General features: G+C 48.0%; 1 protein-coding gene across 15 annotated transcripts in view; it reads left to right on the top strand.

Annotated features, from left to right (window-relative positions):
• Window positions 1–23,165, top strand: part of TOGARAM2 (TOG array regulator of axonemal microtubules 2) — a 48,306-nt gene extending 25,141 nt beyond the window's left edge. For all 15 annotated transcript variants that reach the window (XM_074897372.1, XM_074897371.1, XM_074897367.1 and 12 more), the window contains 13 exons: window positions 378–571; window positions 1,521–1,680; window positions 2,830–2,994; window positions 4,047–4,188; window positions 5,306–5,411; window positions 7,131–7,366; window positions 8,596–8,754; window positions 9,627–9,744; window positions 10,684–10,787; window positions 12,985–13,189; window positions 14,312–14,528; window positions 20,017–20,103; window positions 22,160–23,165. In XM_074897372.1, coding sequence (XP_074753473.1) covers window positions 378–571; window positions 1,521–1,680; window positions 2,830–2,994; window positions 4,047–4,188; window positions 5,306–5,411; window positions 7,131–7,366; window positions 8,596–8,754; window positions 9,627–9,744; window positions 10,684–10,787; window positions 12,985–13,189; window positions 14,312–14,528; window positions 20,017–20,103; window positions 22,160–22,404 — 2,138 coding nt within the window. In that variant the 3' untranslated portion in view covers window positions 22,405–23,165. The remainder of the gene's footprint in view (window positions 1–377; window positions 572–1,520; window positions 1,681–2,829; window positions 2,995–4,046; window positions 4,189–5,305; window positions 5,412–7,130; window positions 7,367–8,595; window positions 8,755–9,626; window positions 9,745–10,683; window positions 10,788–12,984; window positions 13,190–14,311; window positions 14,529–20,016; window positions 20,104–22,159) is intronic.
• The last annotated feature ends 1,298 nt before the right edge of the window (window positions 23,166–24,463 follow it).

Genomic DNA, 24,463 nt, shown 5'->3' with positions numbered 1-24,463 from the left:
TAAAGAAGGATCCAGCCTATGCAGGATGTGAACGTTCCGTCCTCTTAAAGCACAAGCCTAACTTCAATGCTGAGTAATGAACCGAGGTTTCCTTTGTGCAACTCACTGCCTCGAACCACATATGCTAGTTTTATGATTACCAGTCCCTTCCCCTACTCTATCTGCATATGGCAGTACTGCAAACTGAGGCTGGGGCAGGAGATGCCTACCGGCTTCTCCCCCCTCCCCGCCCCACATGATCACTAGCAATAAGAGTTCTGCAAGACAAAATGCAGTGTCTGGTGGATCTGTGTCAGCCAGTACTTTTAAGCTGAAAACCTCAATGACACCGTTGCTGTTCCTTTGTCATCTGCGGGTCTATATCCGTGTCTCATCAGAGCTCCAGCCTCTGGAACCCATCATGCCTGTTCTCCAGCATCGTGTTGATGGTGGCACAAAGTCTTCTGGACATTTATGTGAAACTGAGCTGCACCCGTTAACAGGCCCCCCACTCAGCCAGACCGAGGAGGTGGATCATCTCATGAACCCTTACCTTCTGAGTGGTGACGACTTGAAGCACAGCAATGGAAAGGTGAGGGCTAAGGACAGGGGGGAGCAGCCTTCCTTTTCAGCGACTGCTCAGTGCTTAGCACAAAATGTCACTGAAAATCACTCTCTTCCCCTCTTGGGGAGCAGCTTCTCTTGGGAATACATTTGACAGCTGCAGAGCAATTGCTTGAGTATTTTCCCTGGTGCAGAAGTCAGTGGATGGGACATGGTGCTGAAGTTACACGAGAAGTATTCTTTATGTACGAAGGCCAATTTAGAGCAGATCTGAATGGCAGAGCAAGTTCCACATGAGTGAACATGTGCAAAGTGCATGCTTGGAAGCACAGAAGCAAAGATTATACTGTTGAGTGTAATAAGCAAGGCTGCAAACTGAAATGGAAGAGCTTGCTTCTTCTTGGTTACCTTCTTGCTGTATCTCACAGCACTCTCATTCTCAATTCTTCTATTCATTCAGACCAATGTTTCTCCAACTTGTTTTCACATGACTCCTTTTTTGGAGTCATGTTCTCAGAGAGTCTCTGAGTCCTTCAGAAGCAAGGAGGTGAGAAGCAGCTGCAATTACTGACTGTGAGTGTTAAGACAGAGCAAATTACCTCTCACTGCTGGTTACTGCAGATGGTTTTTGTTCCCCCGCCCCGGCCTGTCGGAACTGAACTGCCTGTTCACTGGTAATGTGAGCTCTTCATATGTCTTGAAGCACTCCTCTGACGCTCTTGGTTCAAGCAGGGCTTCCGGACATAGCTTGAGGAACAGTATCTTGGACCAGTGGAAGGTTATGGCAATGAAGTGTTATACATCATGGGGTGTAATTGTGCGCCAAGGTGAGGAAAGGAGAAACTTCTGAAACTATGGGGATGTATATGGAGCTGCATTGAAGACTATGACGCTCTACCACCATGTTCCTGATGAGGTGTTGTATATGGTTTGTGTATCAATCTTTATGCTTCATGATGTATTTTCATTGCAACTAGATCTGCGTTACCTTGTCCAAGTCAGTTCAAAAGAAAATAGACCAGAAGCGAATGAGAGACATGGAGATCTTGCGTAGAGAGAGGGAGAAAGAGAGAGAAAAGGAAAAGTCCTTGCAGCTTCCTACACAGAGTGCTGACCCTGGGGATACAGCCAGAGAAAGTAAGTGGTTACTCCAGTTGTGGGCCTTTTTGTTCACTTGCTTGCTATTTAAACAGTGTTGCCGATGTCTATGAAACCACACTGGAAGGCTCTTACAGTTGCATCCGAGTGAAAGGTAGAATACGATTTATTTCCCTTTTCCAAAGAAAACTACAGAGGCAATGAAGCATCTTGCCCGTGGCCCACACTGAGGCAGTCACAGAATATCACCTTCCCCCCTCCTCCTGTAATTTGACCTGGATAATTCTGTCTTGCAAACTGCACTGGGGCTTCAGATTCTCTGAGTCCAGGCTCCAGGAAAGGTGAATGGGTGAGCCCAAAAGAATGCTTTTCAACCAAGGTGCACACCAAGGTGGAAGAAAGAAATTAAACTATTTCTGATTAAACCACAAAAGATCTTGATCACGTGACAGGAGAGATTATCCTGCTCACACCACTCCCCGCTGAGGGTCTTGCGTTGCAGAGCTGCGCTGGAGCCCTTAGCCAGTGCTTATGTTCTACCCACATGAGCAAGCAGTGCTGCTGACTTCATCCCAGCTGATGGGCTCTGATTGTACTGCTGCATGTGCTAGCATGAGTGCAGCAGCAGGGAACTTAAGTCAGCACTCAGCCCAAGGGCATCGGGCGAGGTTACCTGCTCTTTCTCTTGCTATTATTTTGTATACTGGCGAGGAGGGCTGAGGTAGGAGCCCCAGAAATGTAACTTCCCTATCCAGCCTCTGAAACAGGAAAGCCAAAGAAAAGCAGTAGTGAGCTTTCCTCATTTCTTAGGGAAAGGATCACTGCATTCGGGTTTAAACCAGATGATATTTTTACAATCAGGGTGATGAAACACTGGAACAGGTTGCCCAAAGAAGTTGTCGATGCCCCATCATTGGAGGCCTTCAGTGTCACGTTGGATGGGGCTCTGAGCAACCTGATCTAGTTGCTCATTGCACGGGGATTGGACTAGATGACCTTGAAAGTTCCCTTCCAACCCACACTCTTCCATGATTCTGGGATCGCTGTCCCGCTTCAGTGTGCAGCTGTTATGCTGGGAGTTGTTTGGGACAACAAAGGGATGTTTCCCAGCTCCAGCAAGATTTCTAGCCCTTTCCCAGCCCATAGCTGTCAGTCCGCACTTTACAAGGTCCTTTTTGGTCTCTGCAGGCTTTGACCCACCGCCTGTCAATGGGACAGATTCCATTTCCCCCAGCACGAGCAACGCACACAGAGAGCGCGCTGGTACTGCCTTGAGGAAGCGGGTCAACGGGCCGTTACTCCCCAGCATCCCTGTCATCAGCCAGGGCGACAGCTTCCCGCGCAAATCCTCAGGTGAGGGCAAGGAGCACAAACTGCCTCATTCTTTAACCACAGGTAGGATCTTAGGTCCAAAGACTGTTCCGAGGATTGACATGAAATTTTTGACCTTCTGCTGACAAATAGGTTTCGTAACAAATGCATTTGTCATCTGAATTTTCTTATAGCTTGTATATTTATCATCAAGAGAATGTGTTTGCCAACAATTTGCATTTACATATTTTTATTCTCGGTTCACATTTGGAAGGCTTTTTTGTCACAACTATCTAGCCTAGAAATTGCGTTTTTCCACAAGAGAAAGCTTCGGCATTGCACAGTTTGCAAACAAGTACATTTGATAACAAATAAATTTCACCTCAGCATCTTCAAAATACAGCTAGTGGGTACCTCTGAAATAGTAAATATTCATACCACTTGGAAAATAGCAAAATCCATAAACTACTACTTTCCCAACAGTTTGCTAAAATGTACGTGCACTCAGCTGCCTTCTGTCTAGAATATTTGAAGTAAATGGAAGCAGAGGCACTGTCGGGTTTAGAGGGTCAGGTATCACTGTTCCCTGGTGGTTGCTCCTTGGGGTTTCGCCCGAGCCCAGCAGGACTCAGTTGTTCAGGCTTGGTGCTCACTGGGGGCATCTGGAGATGCTTCCTCGGAAAGTTACAGGGCGTCTCTGTTCCCAGTGCTCCAGGTAACGGGGAGGTGATACAGGGAGGTATGTGCACATCTCAGGAGCTTACTCCCGGGGTAGCAAGTTTCCCTGGGCAGCACTGGCTCCCCGTGAGCGTGAGCTCTGTGGCACTGTGAATCTGCAAGCTGGCTCTGCTACCTGTATGGACTTGGGAGCTGGCTCTGGGTGTGCAATGTTCAGGTTTAAACAAGGAGCTGGTGCCCAGCTGGGGGTGACTGGGAGGTGGTTGGGTGCTGGGGAAAGTAATGAGCCAGACAGCAGGGAAGTCTCTGAGCCAATGCCGGTCTGCACCCGTCTGTCACCTTGGCTGGGAGACTGGCTTGCCGTCTGCTCAGTGGCGGGGTGCCTTGCCTCGGGCCGTCTGACCCTCTCCTTACAGCAAACTCGCTGCTGGACGATGATCTGGATTTCCTGGAGCGGGGAGACGAGTCCGAGTGTGGGTTCGCCTGGGAAGCCAGACCCGTCGCTAACCCACAGCAGGAGCTGCTCAGAGCACTCACGGGGCTCAGCAGCGACAACTGGTAAGACAGACCCCTGTTCACTCTTTCTCCCTCTCAGTGTAAAGCTAAGCTGGAAGGGTTTTTTTCCTAGTGCCTCTGAGCCCAGGTGTCCAAAGGGAACGAGGGAAACTACTCCAAAGCAGTCACAGTACGACGGTGTGAGAGCAGCCTTTTATTTGCCTTGGTCCTAATAGCAGTGCTACAGCTGGAGCAGGTCCATGCTGGTGCCTAGCTTTGCCTTCTGGTCCATGTCACTGCAAACAAAATCTTCAGGGAAGAGAGAAAGTTGTGGAACAATAGGATTTGCTGGCTGAAGCCAGAAGCAGGACAGAAGTGGTCTTGAGCTTAGAGTCTTGGGGGCCTCAGGTCACTGGCCCAGGTGGGACTGAGTAAGGATTTCTCTCTGGTCCTGTTGTTGGCAGCAGCAGCAGGAAGGAGATGGGGCTTGCCTGTGACCTCCTGCACGTGAGCCCCAGGAGTGCTTACAGGCAGTTCTTAGTAGTACTTCTAAAGAACATGCTGCTGTTGTGGGAGTTACTTTAAGCAGGGAAAATGCAGCATTTTGGCTCTTCTTGCCCCGGTGTGCAACCTTTTAGGACGTACTGCTTTTTTTTTGTGCGATGGGGCGGGGCAGGGGTGGGGGCGTGGGGGGTGGTGGTGTGCGGGTGGACTAGATCGCAGAGTGCAAACTCATCTATGGAGTGGCAGGGCAGACTCTCACTCCTGAACTGCCCTCTGGAGATGGCGAAGAGGGAAGATGCCCCAGTACCAGCCAGATGGGACTGTATCTCAGGGACGGGGTACAGGGAGGGTGCAAGCAGCAGAAACACGGCACAGTCTGCCAGCTTCTAGGAAGCAGCAACATGGGGACATGACATGCCAAGGATTTCAGAAAGGCTGTCTTGTTTAAGGGTCACAAACTAACCCGTCCCCTCGGAAAGCATCTATTTGCCTTTTGGATTTATGTACGCTTTTGACTGCCACAGCATCCTGTGGCACGAGTTCCACGATGTAATTCAGTGCTGTATGAGAAGCACCTCCCTTTGTTTGTTTGAGCTGACGCTCTGGTCATTTCAGAGGGTGCTGCCTAGTTCTTGGGTGGTGAGAAAAATCAATCTTTTTGGTAATTGCCTTCCAGGGAGCAGAAGGCAGAGGGACTCTCCAGCATCAGATGCCTGGCTGTCTGCCACTCAGAAGTCCTTCTTTCGAAACTTCACGACGTTTCCTTGGCAGTTACCCAAGAGGTAAGAACGTTGTGTTTAATTGCGTCCCTTGTACCTGGGTTGTAGAGTAGGTATGTGCTTGTTCATCCACATGTGTGCTCGGTGTCTGCCGTCAGTACTCATTTTTCTAATAGTTACGTCACCTGTCTCTATGATGTCTCTGCACATACAGCTATATTTACCAGACATCTGTCTCTCTCCTCTTTGAGCTGGGTGTCATTATAACGCAATACACAAATGCAGAATCTGAGACACTAATCAGGTGATTTGCAACAGCCCATGTCTCTGCTTAGGCTGTAATTAAACACTGCAGCTTTTGCCTCCCAGCTTCCTCCCACTTCCTCCTCCTCCTCAGCATCCTGGGGGGTTGACTGCAGGTACTTATTTTCCAGTGTTTCCTGGTCTCTTCTCCTCCTTCCTTTCTGCGTGCTTTTTGGTAATTTGGCCTTTCCATTGACCATTCTATTGGAATTTTGCACTGCAGCCACTGGGTGCTTGGAGGGGCCTGGCTGTGGATTTGCAGGGCAGTCGCGCACAGCTTCACCATCTCAGCTCTCAGTTAACAGAGAGTTCTCAGCCTAAGCTCCTTCCTAACCTCTGTGCCTAGATTTCCAACTTGACACTTGTCTGGGGCCTGAGCCAGCTGCCTTGTACTCTTACTACATGACTGCCAAATATATTAAGTTTTTCTTTGCTTGCAGAAGACAGTAAGACTTAGCTCATTTCCATGAAAATCAGTCCTTCTATCCAATATTTAATGATGTGGGAGGCTCGAATGCCCCTTGTGTTATTTCTGTTTAGATATGCAGTACTCGGATTCTCTCACTCTGAGATCAGGGTTAGGAGAAGCAGCCCTTTCAGCTTCGCTCATCTGATTTTTATATTACTTTTATATTTCTGAGGAAATTTCCTCCTCTCGGTTCCACACTGATGTTCAGAGACATCTTTCAGCTTTCATTTCACCCCAGTCCCAGATTTTGCTTTCACGTGCCCTTTTAGCACTTGTGTTGTTCGTTTTTCTTAACAGGCACAGCTAAGTCTGGCAGACAGAACCCCTGGTCTGTCCTTTAGAGTATCTTGCAAATAAAGCACATGACTGAGATGCTTCTTCCTCAGCCCTGTGGGAGAGCCTTTTGGAAGCAGGGATCACTCCAGAGCAGCCCTGAATCATAGCTGTAATTTCCTGTGATCTCCAGGACCCTTGAGTGCCTCGAGTCCAACAGCCAGGGTTCTCCTGAGCAGATGGACCCAAGTCCCTGCTGTGAATTAGTCTGTAGACTTGGGCCCGTGTTCTCTGTTTCCTGGTCAAATGCTCAAACTGCCAGTGCTGCGTTTCTGCGCAAGAGGAAAGTACTCCTTTTCCTCTATCTTGTCGTTATTAATTGTGCCTTTATAGTTTAAAAACAGCCCTTGCTTTAATTTGTTTCTTTGTTTTCAAGAAAAGGGCCGGAAATCAAAGCGGTGTACATTATGGGCTCAGTAGCACACTTTGTCCCAGGTGAAACTCTTTCTAAGGCCTGCACCCTCATTCAAATTGTATTTTATAAGTGGGCCTGAGGCCAGAGAAGAAGTTGGTATCAGAGTAAGTGTGTGTCTGTGCTTGTGGTCGTCTGCGCTTACCACGCTCTCATGTTCCACCTGTACAGAGCAAGAAGTCTTGTTGCGTCCTGGGACCTTTGTCTAGGGGAACATATTTTCTTTACAAGGTGATTCTTACATTTCCCTTCCTGACTTCCCCAGGTGAACAACCTCCGCTCAAAGGTGTCTCACCTTGCAATCAGCACTCTTGGAGAGCTCTTCAGGACCATGAAGAAGCACATGGACCACGAGGTGGATGGGGTTGCTCAGGTCTTGCTCCAGAGGATGGGGGACTCCAGCAAGTTCATTCAGAAAGCAGCCGATCAGTCCCTGGATATCATGGTGAAGAGTGTGACTCCTGCACGAGCAATGACTGCTCTCAGGGCTAGTGGAGTCCAGTATGTTGTTCTTCTCTTAGTGGTATCCTTCCCCTGAAGTTGTGTGGGCAGGGGGAAGGGATGGGAGGCAGAAGGGGAAGGGATGGGGGGCAGAAGGGGAATGATGGGAGGGAAGGGTCCTTTCTCCTGCATCTTCTGTGAGCGTGGCAATTAGATTCTCTGATCAACCTTGCTGCTTTCTTCTTGACATCTCCTTCTGTCCTACTACAGCCTCTTTTTTCTCACAGTCAACACTGCCTAGATGTGGGGAATGATGGGGAAGTGAAAGTCCCTGCAAAGGGTGGTGACATAGCGTGTGGCTTTGCGGGAAGAGGGACAGTGGCAATTCCAGCAGCGAGCGCCCTTTGATAGTTCGCAACCCTAACCACAGAGGCGCTGGGAAACCCCCTGCATCATCATTATGCAATGAACTGGAGAAATAAGGAGGCTAATTGCTGGGACACGGAGCAGATCAGGGAGAACCTGCTGGGTGCGGCACAGCTTGCACAGCAGGTGCAGCTCCTGATGAGTGGAGTCTGACTGTTGTGCCCTTAGAGCTCCACTTTCTATACAGATTCACGCTCCATGTTAGCCTTGAAATGGTGAATCACTTTACAGGCACCTTCACAGGCTGACTCCTGGGATAGCTGAAGCAAATGCTGCCTTAAATATTCGTGCTGTGCCTGATAGTTCCAGATACGCACCCTCTAGAAAGGACAACCTGGCTGAAATGTCTGCTATCCTTCGGAAAAGGGTGAAACATTCAAATGTACCTCTTGCCAAGCCTGAAAGAACAAACTGGCTGCATTGCTGGATATTCTCCAGCTTCATACCCCACAGGGTTTTCATCCCCATGTTTTTTTTTTTTTTTCAAGGGTCTTCAGATTTTGGAGACAAACAGGTGGAATCAGCTTCAATCCTGCTGCAGCTCTGTCTGTGTAGTGGGAGCCCTCTGACGAGTCAGCATGAATTGTCTTCCATTTCCCTCTTTGTCAGAGTTAATTTGGGGAAAGAAATTGAGTATCAGATAGTCCAGGGAGATTGAATTCCTCCCTCTTCCTTGCAGGTAGACCCTCTGTACAATGCCAGTTTTGGTTTTCTCTGAGGACAGAATCTTCTGCAGGTGGCTAAATTTGCAGGGAGAACACGTGCCTCCTTCCCCCAGCAATGAGGGGAGCATGCTATGACTGAGGCCTGTGCTTCTGGCCCTCCTTTTCCCTCTGCTCCCCTGTCTCTTCTCTTGTTTCCAGGCACCGCAACGTCCTGGTGCGGAGGTGTGCGGCCAAACACCTACTGACTGTGATGGAGCAAATTGGAGCCGAGAAGCTCCTGTCGGGTACGCGTGACAGGACTGAGCTGCTGGTGCGCACAGTGGCGAGCCTTGCTCAGGACTCTCACCAGGACACAAGGTGATGATCTTCATTTCACCTCCTAAAATAGGAAAACTGATTGCTACCTGTCAGGACATGACTGTACTGGATAACATGAGGTTGTCCAGCAAGAAGGACCATTGCCAGATTCCTGTGACTTGAATGGCTCTTTATTCAGATCGGCTGAGCTCAGATTACTCACTCAAACAATCTGACTCGGTCTTATGTGCACAATGCCAAGCTGAAGCGTTGGCTGATGTCCATCACTGAAGGATCCCAAGCGTTTATTTCTGATAAGGTTAAGGCTGTCCTAGAAAAATTCCAGCTGTCTTTAACCAACGTATTCAGTCTTTCTACACCCTTTCTGCAGATTGAGTTACCTATGATAGTGACAAATTTTTCTTCCCAGTCATCGTTGTATGATGTTGTTGTCTCGTGGCTGAATGACCTCCACAATTCCTCTTCAAGATAGGTGTGGTTTCATAGGAGCAAAACCAAACCAAACAACCTTATTTTATTAAATTCCTATGAATAGATGGCAAGAACACATGAGCAACTAGTTGCCTGTGTGCACAGATGTAGTAAGAGTAATAAATAGTAAGCATGAGGTGACTCGTCCTTGCTTTTCTGCCAGTTAAAGGAAGGTAAATTACAATTTCAGAGTGAAATTGTATTTTCCTGGGGCCCGTGTTCTCCTCTTTCCTCTTGCATTCAGCTGGCTGCATTGTGCAGTGACTCCAAGTGGAGGAAAATAAGCCCTCTTTGCTGAATAGGTCATACTTTCTCATGAAGGTATTGCATATGACGAGTTTAAAATATCAGCTTATTCTCTCGACACGTGTCCTCTGTTTATTCCCAAGGGAGAAAAAGACAGCAATAGTCTGTGTTCATTTCTCTCTTTCCTGTGTTAGGTCTTATGGACGGAAGATGCTGAATGTGCTGATGAGTCATAACAAGTTTCATAGGTATTTGAAACAGTCTGTCCCCTCACGTGACGTGGAATTTGTTATGGCAACACTGAAGCAGAAAGTAAGTGCTTGGCAGGAGAAATGTCTCCTTTACCTAAGTACTGACATTGCTAATATGAGGTGAAATATACCTAAGCTTTCTTTATCGCACTCTTCTTCCTCTGAATCATTTTGCTCCTGGGAATGAACTGTTGATCCTCATCCCGTTTATCTGCAGCCAGTGAAGGAACTAGTATCATTAGAAATAAAGTGGGTGTTTTTTGAATATCAGCCACAAACAGGGAAGGGAAGTAGGAGAAAATGGTTTTACCTCCAAGCGTAAAAAAACCAACACTACACCCTCCCCAAATGAAGCAAGGAGGTGAGAATAGTGCTTCTGAAGACAATAGAGTCTTAGCAAGAAAGAAGTAGCAGCGCCAGGAAAATTTCCAAACATACAAAAGATGCACAAGGCAATCATAATTAGTACCTATATTGTCTGTATTCTGGCAATACTGCCCTGCTGTCATGCACTGTGGAGCCGGCAGAAGCTTTGTGAAGTTGTCCAGTGGAAAATCATCCCTTTTTATTCCATTCCTCTCCATTGACATTCGAGAAAGGAATGTGCCTTTCTGCAGGAACAGGGAGAGTGAGTGGGAACCAAATCCACTTGCAACGCAATGGGCCACCCTCCCGACAGTCCAAAAGTTTCCCGCTATTCCCTTTAAGGAGGCTGGTTCCCTCCCAGTTGTCGTTATTCCCATTTGTGCTCAAGACTAATGAATTCAGGCTTTTATACGGTTGCCCATTATGGTAGCACCAAAGCCTTGGGTTATTGAAAACAAATCGTAGACATCACTGAATAGACATCACTGAATCTCTGGCCTGTCTCCCTGTGTAAGTTTTGAAAGGTCTTCCTAAGCCTTTCTTGGTAGCAGTGCTCCTGGTTATAACTTGTGTTTGCAACAAGTAATTTCTTAGTTTATCTTCTATAGATTCATGTTTTTTTATATCTGCGTAGGGCAGAGAAGACCATAAATGTGAACTTCCACCTCTGAAGGACCCCAGGCAGTCTAGGAAGAGCAGCTCGATGACGGCCCAGCACAACCCGCCTTCTAACGGAAGGTACTGAGCACTTCTGTTATATCTGACAAAGCACATGGCCAGCTTTACATGTCTCTTCCTCAGTAAAATCTGGTGGAGAGGAGCTGTGCCAGAGATTTCTTCCTTGCCCTACAAACCTTTGTCCCAGTCCAGTGTCAGGGGAGGTTTCGATATGATCCCAAGAGTGAGGTTAAGACACCAACGAGGTCAAATGCCGTACACCCAAAGCAGTTTTTATTCTTCAAAGTGAAGAGGGGTAGCGATGGGACAGAATGGAAGGCAAAGACAGAAATCAGGCAAGCGTCCGGAGTAGAGTCGCAAGGATAGTCACCACCGTGGATCCAGTGGTGTCCCTTTGGTCCTCAGTCTTCAGTTCTTTGGTGGTGGGTGCACACGCAGCAGAGTTTTCTGTTGCCTTTGAAGTTCATCGTATCAGGTGATTAGCATATCTGCCCACCTTTAGTTTTTCCTCTGGTCCCCAGGTTTTTGCTGACTTCATGCTTCATGGGCGTGCTTCGTGGGGGCTGTGAGAGGGTCACGCCTGTCCTCTTTGACTTGGGACAAGTAATTTCAATCAGGCTATTGCTATCTGAGTGGAGTCTTTTTCAGATGTGTGTTTTCACGAGAAGGCCCAGTCTAGAACTAAGATGCCATTCCCAAAAGTAGCACTTTCCATGCATGTGGCTTGGCTTGGCTGAATCATGGCTTTGTGACCCTCAAACAGCACCAGCAAGACAATTCCTGAGTAGTTCTGGTCAAAAGACAGCTCAGCGTGGACTTTTTCTGTAGCTATTCAGGTCATTCAGACCCATTACTAGTTGTCTGATGGACAGCATGTTTTTTTTCCCCTGTGCTGCAATCAGCATTCAAGATAGGAAGGTGGTACTTGCTGTCTCCCCCTCATGCCAGAGGGAGATCTACTTGTACCTGTTCTCCTCTGCTAACAGAGTGGATTTATTTAGCTCTGTTGTGCTCAGTGGTGGCAGGAAGGTGACCACATGCCTCACTAGCATAGTTGGGATTTCCCCATGCTCAGTCAGAGAGAGGTTGATCCAAGAGAATTGTTCCCACTGGGTTTGTTAAGCTGTGGATACAGCAGGTAGGGAAGCAATAACGTGAGCGTAGAGGTGGGATGTCTGGCTTCTACTTTCATCTCTGTGTTGTGGTTTAACCCCAGCTAGCAACTAAGCCCCACACAGCCATCCGCTCCCTCCCCGCCAGGTGGGATGGGGAAGAGAGTCGGAAGGTTAAAAGAGAAAACTTGTGAGTTGAGATAAATACAGTTTCACAGGTAAAGCAAAAGCCACGTGTGCAAGCAAAGCAAAACAAGGAATTCATTCACTGGTTCCCATGGGCAGGCAGGTGCTCAGCCATCCCCAGCAAAGCAGGGCTCCATCATGCGTAACAGTTACTTGGGAAGACAAAACACCATCCCTTCAAACGTGCCCTCCTTCCTCCTTCTTCCCACTGGCTTATATGCTGAGCTGAGGCCATATGGTGTGGGACATCCCTGGGGTCAGTTGGGGTCGGCTCTCCCGGCTGTGTCCCCTCCCAGCTCCTTGTGCACCCCCAGGCTGCTCGCTGGCGGGGTGGGGTGGAAGCAGAAAAGGCCTTGACTCTGTGTAAGCAGTGCTCAGCAATAGCGACAACATCCCTGAATTATCAACACCGGTTTCAGCACAAATCCAAAACACAGCCCCATACTAGATACTGTGAAGAAAATGAATTCTACCCCAGCCAAAACCAGCCCATAGGCTTACTGATCCGCTGGACCCTTTCAGATATGGCCCTTGATCTCTCAGGGCAGGGTTCATCTGTTCAGATGCATCTGAGCTATTTATCCAGATTCCCATACCTGTTGTAGAGAGACTTCTCCAGAGTAACTGATTTCCTTATAATACAGAGAGCTCCATAAAATGGGGCATTTAAACTTTGAAGTAGTGCCTGTTTTTCCTCACAAAGGGATGCTAGATGAGTACCTGGGAAGACATCTGAAGATGAATGAGATGAATCCCATCCTCGGTGCCTTGGTTGTTCTGAGTAAGCACTAGCAATGTTACTTGCAGATTACCTCCTGGAATGATTGTCATGAGATGGAATTCTTTTTTTCAGATCAGGATATAGCTGAAATAAATCATTAGGAAGTCTTCTTGAGATATTTTCCTCACAAATAACGGAAGCTGTTATCAAAAGGTCTTTCCCTGTGTTTGTTTGTCAGTTTGAGGTCTCACTCCGATGTGCTGAGTTTACCCCGTCAGACAGCACGTCGCACGTCTCTTTGGGCTGCGGAAAAAACTGACCAGCTCGATGAGCTTTCCAATCTCCTGACAGCCAAGGAGTTTGAGACACGAAGGGAGGGAGTGCTGCTCCTCCTAGATCTCTGCAAAAGCAGCCCCCGGTTCGTCTCCACTAACATCGTCCGGGTATGTAGAGCCTCTCTATTGCTCCTTTCCTGTTAGCTCCCTTCCCAAGCCTGTACCAGTAAAGTTAACTCAGTGTGTCTTGGCACCACATGTTGTTTGGGACAGGCTGCTCCCCTCTTACCCAGAAGAGTTTAATTCACCTCCAGACTTGAGGGCAAGTAATTTCAGTCCAGAGGGCAGGTGCCTATTGGTGCTGTTCATGAGATGATGACAGAATGTACTGCTGCTGGAGCTTCTGCTGCCTTCTACAACCAGTTAGATTGAAATAAAGGAAATCCAGCCTCGGAAAGCTTTGAAAAAGGGTTTGGGATGGGGACAGAAGTATCAGGGTGGGGTGATTTAAAAAAAAATATATTTTTTTAGAGGCTGCTCTTGTAAACTTTATCTTGTCTTGTGCAGACACAACTCTGCCTGTTGAGTTCTGTCTTCATCGCTTTCCTGCTTGGGATTGTTATTCTTCCTGGCGTCCTTTCTTCTCTTTGGAAAGAGGAGAGAAATGGCTAGAGACAGATCTTCTCTTCCTTCTCCTCCCAGCAGCTGCTTTTTTCCCCTTTTTTCTGAAAATGGTCCCTGATAACAACGTGGCCCCCAGGGGACTGAACCTGCTCTAACGAGAACTGCACAGCACATTCAACTTCAGCAGGCTACCTGTTAGCTAGACAAATGGTCTGGATCCTGAAGAGTTCTGGATCCAGATGCAGGTTCCGAGACGGATAAAACAAAAACTCAGATCTCATCCAGCCACAGTTTTGGCAAAATCAAAAGTAACTATCCTCAGTACTTGAGACACCTCTATGGAAAACTGGGCATCATAAACACCTGTTTTCATGCCTCTCTAGCAAAGAAACGATTTTGCCTTGTTAAAACGGGATTAATTTAGTGATTTATAGGTCAGGAGATACACCATATGAACTAGCCTGTCCCCACCCAAAGCTCTTAATAAAAGATGACAATCTTTTCAACCAGCATGAGGTTGTGCAACCACTATAGGAAAGCAGTGAAATGGTGCTAGCAAGCGCTGACCTGACAGAAAGGATTACATTCACCTTTTACATTGCTGGGTACTTGTTTCTACATCCTTTCTCGGAACAAAGACTTTCATGTCGTTTGTTTTCTTAACAGATTTTTGATAGTTTTGTCCTGAGACTTCTGGATTGCAACAAGAAAGTGAACCAGCAGGCGCTGGAGGTGCTGGCGTTGATAATACCCATGCTCAAAGATGCCTTACACCCAGTGCTATTCTCTGTGGTATCGGCCGTCACCGACAACCTGAACTCAAAGCACTCGGGGATTTACGCTGCAGCTGTGAAAGCACTGGAAGCAGCCATGGCTCACCTAGGTAAGGCTGACCTCTGACATTGGCGCTCTCTCCTCAGCTGCAGCTTTCTCCATCTTGGAGTTAAGTGAACACTAAGTCTGTTGGTAGCTGTTGTCATCTGTGGAAGTATCCAGCTGCTGCAAGGTGATGATGAAGTTCTGCCTGCATTCTTTCTGTCCCAGCCTGTTGTACGATGTTGTGATGTGCGGCTGAATGGACGCTGCTTATCCCCTGGATCGTATGTCTGATTGTTAATTCAGTAGAGAGGACATGATAGGGATTATTTTAAGTTCCTGCCAGAAGCGCATGAGGGAAGTGATTAACACCTGTCCTGATTATTTTTCTTCCTTACTCCTGGGAAACTGCATGCATTTTGTTTTTAGTGAACTGGATTTCTAAGATGTGCTTTCTATTAAGTTTCTCTCCACTAAAACGAGAGGAAAGGAACGTGCTTTTTCCTTGAAACGCACGGTGGGAAGGCTGGTGGAGGCTCTTTGCTCTCTTTGCTGGACTTTGTTCCACACTGTGGCAGTGGCAGCTCTCCTGAGCTGATGCGTCTGGCTGTTGCTGACCTCAATATGAAAAGCTTTGAACTCAGTTACTAATTTTGCGGTTTTAGGTAGTAGTTTAGCCATGTAAAGCCCAAATGAAAATGTCCTTTTGAATTCAAAGACTGAGACCTTGAATTCAGTAAAATGCTGTGTTATGAAAGATCACAGCAGAGATCAGATGAAGGAGGAAATGCTTGTTCCCTAGTCAGGCTGGAGGTCTCCACGCGTGTGTGGTTAGAGATGCCTTGGCTTCCTTCCTCCAGAAGGTAAGAAGCCCATTGTCGTCCCCTTTTCAGGATGCCTAGCATGGGGCCGCACATATGCCTGTTGATGTAAAATATGTACCTGCAGTAGGGGCAGGGTGAGGTCCCGATCTGCCCTGTGTCCTGAACCGTGTCTTCTGCTGCCTACCAGGGCCATGCTGAAGCTCTTGGGGATCGTCAGGATTGCTCTGGCTGGGAGCACCCACCCTGCAGAATGCACCCACCCTGCAGAATCCAGCTGCAAGGATGTAGTGGAGAGGTGTTGACATTCCCTGGTTTTCTTTTTGCACACATTTCCATTGTGTAGGGAGACTCGGACTGCTCTGTGTAGCTTGCTGGAGGTGTTTACGTCTGCCCACTGAAACCTCAGTGAAGTGTTGAAGGTTTCAGGCCTGGATTCATCTCACCAATTTCCCTTTGGATCTTCTGGGGTGGATTCAGCAGCACACTGGCAATGCCTGTGTTACCACTGCCATCGCTGCAGCTGTGACCAGAAGTTTGTGGTCCCTGGGGCTCTTCATCTGCTGTTTCCTCCAGCTCTGACTGCTGTTGAAGTGTGAGATGAGAGCTGGTATGTGCATACTTATGCATGTAAAGGATTGGGGTTTGGAAAGATGAATGCCATCAATAGAAGTGTTCACCGGGAGTTTTTTGACACCAATTAAAATCTACTAGAGAAAAGCAGGTTCCACACAAAGCGTTTGGTTTCTACAGTTGACGACAGGTTTGCGATCAGGTTTGCGTGACATTTATGCCGTATTTCAAAGGACCTGGCTTCCTGCCAACTGGAACTGGTGAGCTGGGTAACCAGACACTGTGGTTGTGCAGTCCTTACGCGCCAGTGCCCAGACAGGCTTGACTATGTGCCAGCGTTTCCCCAAAGTCCCAGGGCGTAGAGCCTTTGGCTCTGTGCTGCTCCTCTGCTTTGGTGCAGAAGGAGCTGCACAATAAATCCCAGAGTACAACTTTGCTAGAATTCAGGGACGAAGGGGTTTTTGAAGGTTGTCTGGCCCCAATTTGACTTCCCAAATGGGTTGCTTTGCTGTTGGTGTGAAGGGACACTGACCCATCAGAGCTTCTGCAGAACTGCTTTCTGGAAGGCTTCACCTTATAGGCATTAGCTGGTCCCCTCTCTTTTCCACCTTTCTTCTTTAGGTCTCCCTTTCATAAAAGGGAACTGATGATTTGCCCGGTTCATTCCTTTAGAACAAACAGGTATAAATCCAGCTGGAAATGATGGCTTGTTCCACGTGTTGTTCTGCATGGGGCAAGACTGCTATAGCCAAGAACTATATAGCCAAGGTCTGCTGTAAATTCCCTTGCCACGCAGATTTATGTCAGCTGTGAAAATGCGGCACTGGGTGAATATGCCTGAGAAGTTTAGTGTTAAGAGGCAGGTCTTAAAGGGGACTCAACAACTTCCTCCACATCAGCTGCTTTGCGAACTCAGTGAATCTGCAGACCCGCCGCCTTTCTGTGTCCCAGGTATAGGTTTGTTCCCAATCCTGAAACGGGGAGAAGGGTGTGAGATCTGTACTGCTTTTGGCCCTTACCCATTTGTTGTGGGGCCTGCTAGAAGGTTGGGGAAAGGTGGCAGGATCCTGCTAACAGAGGCTGTGGCAAACAGATCCCTTCAGGGTTTTGTAGGGAGCTTTCTGTCCTTCCCTTCTCACCAATTCTGAGAGAGCACTGCAAGTTTTCCATGCTGGCAGATGTCAGAAGAGGAGCAAGGCACGTCTGTCTGGCATCACACTGACCTTCCCCAGAGTCAGGTTCAGGCAAACAAAGTGAGATCTATTTTTTTTGTTCTGCTCATTTTCGTGAATGTTTGCAAAGATTCAAACAGGCAGCTGAATCAGGCAGGACGGTAAAATGGAACTAGCTCAGGTAACTTCCAGACCCGGAGAGCAACTGCGCCCTGTCTGCCCGCCCCGTCAGTCTGTCTGCCCGCCCTGTCTGCCTCTCTGCTCTCTCTGTCTCTCTGCCCGCCCCGTCTGTCTCTCTGCCCGCCCCGTCTGTCTCTCTGCCCGCCCCGTCTGTCTCTCTGCTCGCCCGCCTGCGCCAACTGCCTCGCCAACTGCCGCGGCTCGCGCTCCTGCTCGCCCGCGCTCCCTGGGGCCGCTCCTGTCCGTGAGGGCCGTGGGGCGCCGTCGCTCCCGTCTGCGCCCACTCTGAGTCCCCGCTGCCCGCGGCAGCAGCAGCTCACTCTTCCCGCTGGCTCGGGGGGGCCACTTGAGGCTCTCCCTCTGCCCTGGGCTTCTGCCTTCGCGTCCTGCGCTTTTGCCGCGGGGTTTTGATGCTTTCGGGAGGGTCCCCCGCCCCTGTCCTCCTCCTCGGAGCCCCTCTCCTCAGCAACCGAATCTCAAATAATTCGAAAGTCAGTTAGTGGTGGAAAGAAGGCTCTCCCGGAAAAATGCACAAGCGAAACCTTGCCATATGCTTTAACACTGTCTGCCTTTAGGACTTAAAATCAAGTGGCCAGTGACACCCCCCCCCCGCCCCCCCCCCGAACTCTAGAGGATTGTGCAACGCTCGTAGCTTAGATTAAGTGAGCGCTATGTCTTGTCCCGTTGCCCCACTGAGTTTCCTAGCTAAGAGCCCAGCTATTGCTTTGAGACTGTGTTGCCACGCCTCGGATTCTGAGTTTTAGGTGAGGCTTCCTCATGTATCACCTTTCATGACCCATGCAAAAATGCAAGCTGATTAGAAAATGGCTTGATCACTTCAGATGATCTTCAAGGTCTTTTCCAACCTAGTGGGTTCTGTGATTCTGTGATGTAAAAACAAAACCAAAAACCCAAACCAAAAGCCCCCATCCCCAAGACCAAAATTCCACCTACAAACAAGCTAGTTTGCTTCCAGATAACTCCTGAATAATTGGTTTAGCTTAACTGTGACGTTGGCTTGAATGTCTGCAGCTGAAGGCCCCACACATTCCTGAGCTGTGACTTGGGAACCTATCCCCAGTCAAGGGAACCACCTGGCAGATGGGGGCAAATCAGCAAATCAAGCCCAGCTGCAATGGGACCGTGACATAGATCTCGCTCTCCTCTGACATCTGTCTTACCCTCTTCTCTGTCACGAGAGAAATGCTCTTCAGATGGCCGCTGCCTGACGCCAGGGTGCGGAATCAGGGCAGCAGCCCGAGTGGCTCCCAGAGGAACCAGCCCTCTACAAGAGGGGAAGGATATTTCCCCTGTAGGAGTTGACGTAGCAAAGAGGGGAGCACAGTGAGAGGCGGGAGCAGATTCTTTGGCTTTTATTGCAACGGCTGGGCTGCCTGTGCTGTAGCCAGCGGGTGTAGCTAATACGTAGCGCAGAGAATGAAAGCTGAGTTCGTAAGAACTGAACTGCCTGCTGCCTTGTTTTCTCCAACAGCTAAAAGCTGCTCTGTCTTTAGGTCTCTCAAGGCAGCCAAAGTAATGGTTGGGCGAATTTGTTATGGACTCGAGCTTTACTGTTTCAAAATGCATGGGGCTTTTGAAACCCTTAAACTGAGAGGGCAATAGTGCCTATACGCTTAGATTCCTAAAAACCAAGCAAACAAACAGTTCCCCCTCACCCACCACAAACCCAAGTGTTCCCCTGAAAATCTGCGTAGATACTGATATTAGTGATGAATTAACATTCTGTGCTCCTTCAAGATCTCCAGATGTCAGGGTGTTTTTTTCAAAGCAGCAGCTGTAAGGCGACTTTCTGGGGAGGAGCAGCAAGTATGAAACTGTGTCTGCCAATACTGCGGGACACTGCAATACAGTTAGGATAGCGGGATCCGTTCTTTACTGCACGCTTGCAAGAACATCATTAGGGACTTCCTTTTTATATCTCATGCAAAAAGGACCCCTTAATAGCACAGTGCTTCTTAAAAGCACTTTGGGATTTGTCTCTGTAGTGGTTCACAAAGAAGTAGGTTGCTTGCTTTATCGGTGCCGCTCCTGGTGCCAGTGCGAGGTGTCGGAGCGCATCCCACAAACTTTCTGCCTCTGAGAAGAGCTTTGCTCGGCTTATCAAAGCAGTAAGACTGGAGGCTTGCAGACCCATCCGGGCAGCAGTTTATAAATTAAAACAAGACCCCAAGTCAACAACAGGCAGCGTAGGAACAACTAAAATACCTATGATACTCAAGTACTGGAAAACCAGTCTGTTTTCCAGTCTCTCTGCCAAGATCTGATTTGAGAGATGTTACAAGAGCCCCCGAGAGGGGATGGTGTCGGCAATAAGCAGAAATGCTCGGCTGTAAGAGTAGCTTGGGACTCTTGTCCATAGATCCCAACAGGTAACTTAAATCTTTACCACCAGCTTATCTTTAAAGTGTGAATGGACGGGTGGACTTCTGAGCCTTCTCACCCTTTTCCTTAGAGGAGGGAGGAGATGACTTGTGCAAAGCTCCGGGACACAAAACCTTTTCACTGCTTACATGTGATTTAACTTTGGAGGGCCCTGATGGGAAATGTTTAACACAGCTCATTGTACAGCGGTCAACTTTGTATCTACAAATGTGAAATGAAAGCTTTTCTTTTTCAACTGCAAATCCCCCCAAGTAAGCTGGAAGGAGAGAAGAAGAAAAGCACTCAGGAAAGGGTTGGATCTTGCTTTATTTTACAAAATGCAGTTACCTCTGCCCTTCCTCCTCCCCCTTTCTTTTTTTTCCTATACCCTCAGCAGCGTGAGCAGAAAGAAGTGTTTCTCTTTCAGATCACAGATTGCTGCTGCAAGCTTTTGCCAACCGAGTGCGTTTCCTCAGCGGCCACGCTCTGCTGGATGTCACAGAACATCTCTCAGGTATTGCCTGCTTCAGCTCCTCTCCACTTCTAAATGAAGAAGCCTTCAGAGGGAATATTTAGAGGGACAGCTTCAGAACAGACAGTGCGGTAGCTCATCAGACACCGGCAGGTTCTGAGCTCGTCTCTCCTGTGAGATACACGTAATAGGTATATTTGGCAGGGGTTTGCCTGGCTGCTGCAGAGGTGTGCAGCATGTGAGATGAGGACGGCACTGGGGCTCCGGCGCCGAGCTCTCACTGGGGCATCTCAGGACCTGCCTCCAGGAAAAAGAGGGGCTAAAAATACCCTGGCTGGCTCCTCTCTTTGAAGGACAGTACAGTAAATGTCGTGGACCTGGAAGAGGTCCCTTTTCTAACGTGAACAACCATCCTTCAGAGAAAATTGTGGTAACTGTTACTTCTGACAATCAGTTTGGTTTGTCATCATGGGATTCTCATTTTTCTGTCGGAAAGCTTTGAGGCTGAATTCTGCAGAGCCTGGGGCTCACAGCGTAGGGGAAAACTCAACACACACGTTACAGGCAAGGATTTTGTGCAAGGCAGAATTTGGGGACGGAGGGGCAGAAGCCCGGCCCATTCAGCCCCACCCACTGAGGCTCCCTGCCTGTGCTGCTGGTGCGACATTGGTCCCAAGCATTTCAGGGTGTGCAGACAGTCTATTTCTAGATCAGTGGTGCCCAACACACTACAAAGGCAGCTGATAATTGATTCAGAACAGTAGCTTGCTATGTCAGCAATAGCCAAGGAATGGAAAAAATTAGAATGTCAATATATACTAGAAAAGACTGTTTACACCCTTCCTTCAGTTAGGGCTAAATCCCCTGCTAATTAGGCCAGCATCTTTTAATCCAAGCTTTAATACACTTTGCTTCTTCATGATGAATCTCAAAAGGGCAGGCTTAGCCATAGCGAATGTAAAAGGGCCCTTAAAGATAACTTGCATAAAGTAAATCTCCATAAACATAGAATTAGTTTTACAGTTATTTTAATCTTTTTTCAGGTAAAGCATTTGAACATAAATTGGGACTATTTTAGAGGGAGCAGACGTTCTCTCTACGATTTACTGGTAACAGACAGCTCTTTCTCTTCTGAAGCTCCATCGTGACCGCGGTGTTTAATAGCATTTAAACTCAAATTAACTCCTATTTTAGAATAGGTACCATAACCCTTTTCCTTCCGACCAGAATTGTTTTGAGGTACTTTCAGGAGCCGTTTAAATGTTGATGACTTCTGCTAGATTAACAGCATTCAGAAACTTAAGGTCCTTCCCCTACAGAACAGTAAGTGGTTACTTTATGACAGAATCACATTAACATTTCCACTGAAAAGAAAATAAGAACTCTGTCTCCAGACCATTTCAGATTTTGATCTCTCAGCAAAATCTGCCATGCAAGGAGCCTACTGGGAGTAAATTTTGGTTTGTATTGCATATAGTTCAGTTCAGAAAATGAGCTGAGGTCAGACCTCAGAGAGAAAGAGAGGGAATGCTTGTTTTTCGTGAAATTTCAGCTCCCTGCGTAAGATTTTTTTCTCCCTCTATATCCCTATTTCCGGGAACATTGTGAGGATAAATGCCATTAAAATTGCGAGATGTCCAAATGCCACGGCAGTGGGGTCTGGGTAATTATCTAAGACATCCTGAAGTTTGAAACAGCTGTTCATTAGAAGCCACCAAGTATGAAGAGAAAAAACCTCCGATTAGACCATTCTGCCAAAGACATCAGTTAGCCACTGATGTTTCTACCAAAACTGTCAAGTGGCACACGTTCTTTTGTGGGCTGGAGTTTTGAAGCGTGTTATAATACTGCCGTTTGCTGTGTGCCACTGAGCAAAGGGAAGTGCCAGATTAGACTGTTGGCATTTTTCATCAAAGGTTGCCAAAAAAGTAATCATCCTTGTTATTAGAAATCTGTCAGTTACCTCTCTAAGATGCATTTCAGAATCTTTGGCAGCTGGTTTAGACAGCTTCTGAATGGAAATAACCAGCGATTGGACGTTTTTGTCATTTGGAATGCAGAAGTGGATAGTGAAATGCTTCTCTCTCTCCCCCGGCAGCGCTCGTGGCATCTCTTTATCCCTGGAAACCCCAAGCCGTCAAGCACTACGCCCTGCCCGTACTCTGGTTCTTCCTGGGAAACAAGGCCCCGCCTGTCCGAAGCAGCAAAGTCAGGGCTGTGGCTGCCAAGCTTGCAAAGACCCTCTACCAAGTGATGGGCTTGAGCCTGAAGGACCATGCTGCCACCCAGCCTCAGCACGTGGCGAAGAACCTCTCTGACATTTTGGGCCTGAAGGTCGGGTGAAGACTTGGTGTGCTCCTGAGATGGGGAGTCTAAACAATCTTAGACTGATGGTGCAAGACTGGGGAACTTGAGCAAAGACAAAAGGAGGCTATGGGGCTGTTTGCAAAGACATACCAGGTGCTGATAACGTTGCTAGGCTACTATCTCCTAGCTCATAGAGAAGCCTCCTCTGGTCCTTGAAGTTGTGGATATCAGCAACAGATTATCCCCAAAATTCCAGCACAAACTGGCCTGGCAGTCTGGTCAGAAGCCAGAGAACAACTGAGGCTGTGCAGAGCAACAGGGTAAAAAGTTCATCAGTGAGGAAGAAGAGGTACTTCATCTATACGACCCCTGCCCAGAACTTGAAGAACTCATCGCGCAGGCGCAAGGGGAGGAGACCTGATTACCATGAGAAGCGAGGGGAGGCGGGGATAGACTATGTATATGTATAGGCGTTCTATGAATATGCACTACTTCGTAACATATAAGCCGGACGGGAGCTGCAAACAGCGCGCATGCTTGTGGTGGAGCGATCCCCCGTGCGCCTGGCGCCTAATAAACGTACCCACTTTATAACTCCACAGTTATAGAGTGATTTTTCCGCAAGTCACTCCAGGGAGCCGATGCAGAGATGCTGCGTGGAACAGGTGGAGGCGAAGGTGGACGTGGTGGTGGCGGCATCGGTTTTACTCTGTGTCTTTGAAGAACGGGATTAACCCTACAGAGTTTATAGTTACAGTTGTACATAGCATATTTTGATGTAAGCTCTTAAAAAATAAATGAAGTATTTTTCAAAAGGTTTCTGTCTTGAGCTCATGTTCCCTAAGAATCTTGCATCGATACCAGAAAAATGAAAACCTGGGTGTAAATGAAATTTGTAACTGTAGAAAGGATAATACTTATATACCTACTTAGAAAGTAAGAGATGCACATATCTATCTATCTATCTATCTATCTATCTATCTCTCTATCTCCCCTTATGAAGTAAGAGATGGGCTTTGGAAGCCCTGGGGCTATAGGATTAGATGGCTTGATTTGAGAAGCCGAGAATGAGAGACCAGGCCCTGCTAGCCCAGAGGATATGTGGTGGGGTTATCGGAGGATGTGCAGCTCGCTGTGTGTGCCAGTGTATGCCACAGGTGCCAAGCTACCAGGTGGCCTCTTTACAAGTCTCTGGTAGCTGCTGGTGCAATGAGAGACACCTGAGATGTGCCGATCAAGCTCACGACAGCAGAAATCTCCCCATTCTTCCCATTTCAGGGGATGCATCTTGTCCGTAGTCCCCTGCGCTCCCTCGTGCAATGGACTGATGTGGTGAGGTGGCCAGTGCCATCGGACTGCCTCCCAGCACCCTGGGGCGCCCCTGGGGAGGTGCAGGAGAGGGGCTCGGGTAGGGGGCTGTGCCACCTTGCAGAGAGTGCTGGGTGACACACGGGGTGCTGGGCAGTGAGTGGGCTGAGGGTGTCCTACAGAAGCTGGGGAGAGGTAAGCTGTACATTTTCTAAATATCTTTTTTTCCATCTTTTGAGAAGGGAAGGCTTTGCCTTGTATGCAGACCAGTAAAGCACTTCTGAACCTGAGATTCAGGAACCTGAGGAAGGGATGTGCCAGTCCTTCACCATAAAAGGCTTGGAAGCACAAGGGGAGAAATGATGAGAGAAGAGAGGAAGGGCTGAAAGCAACAGAGGCTGGTGCATCTGTATAAACAGATATGGAAACAGAGCAGCCTGATCTATGTTCATATCATCCTCAATCTACTGGCAGAGTTTTTGAATGAAAGAAAAATGGAAGCTTTGGGGAGAAGCAAAAATAGGAAAACAATGGCACGGAAAACACGGGCCCATGGACGGTTAAAAGAGCCTTGACAGGTTCTTGACAAGTACAAGGACCTTACATGAAGCTGGGAGGCCAAAAAATACTTCAGGGAGATCTGCCCATCCCACAGGTCTTACATTTATTTGCTGCAGACTTTGGTATGTCTAAAGCTATACAGGACTCCCAACTTGCCAGATAGTGTTGTTGCATTGGGTCACCTCTTAAGGAATCTCTTTTTCTTTTTAATACAGTACTAAGGCAG

The sequence above is a fragment of the Athene noctua genome, chromosome 1 (assembly GCF_965140245.1).
Source record: "Athene noctua chromosome 1, bAthNoc1.hap1.1, whole genome shotgun sequence".
NCBI classification, from domain to species: Eukaryota; Metazoa; Chordata; class Aves; order Strigiformes; family Strigidae; genus Athene; species Athene noctua.
The sequence above is the reverse complement of the archived record's forward strand: the minus strand, read 5'-3'. Positions and strand labels throughout refer to the sequence as shown.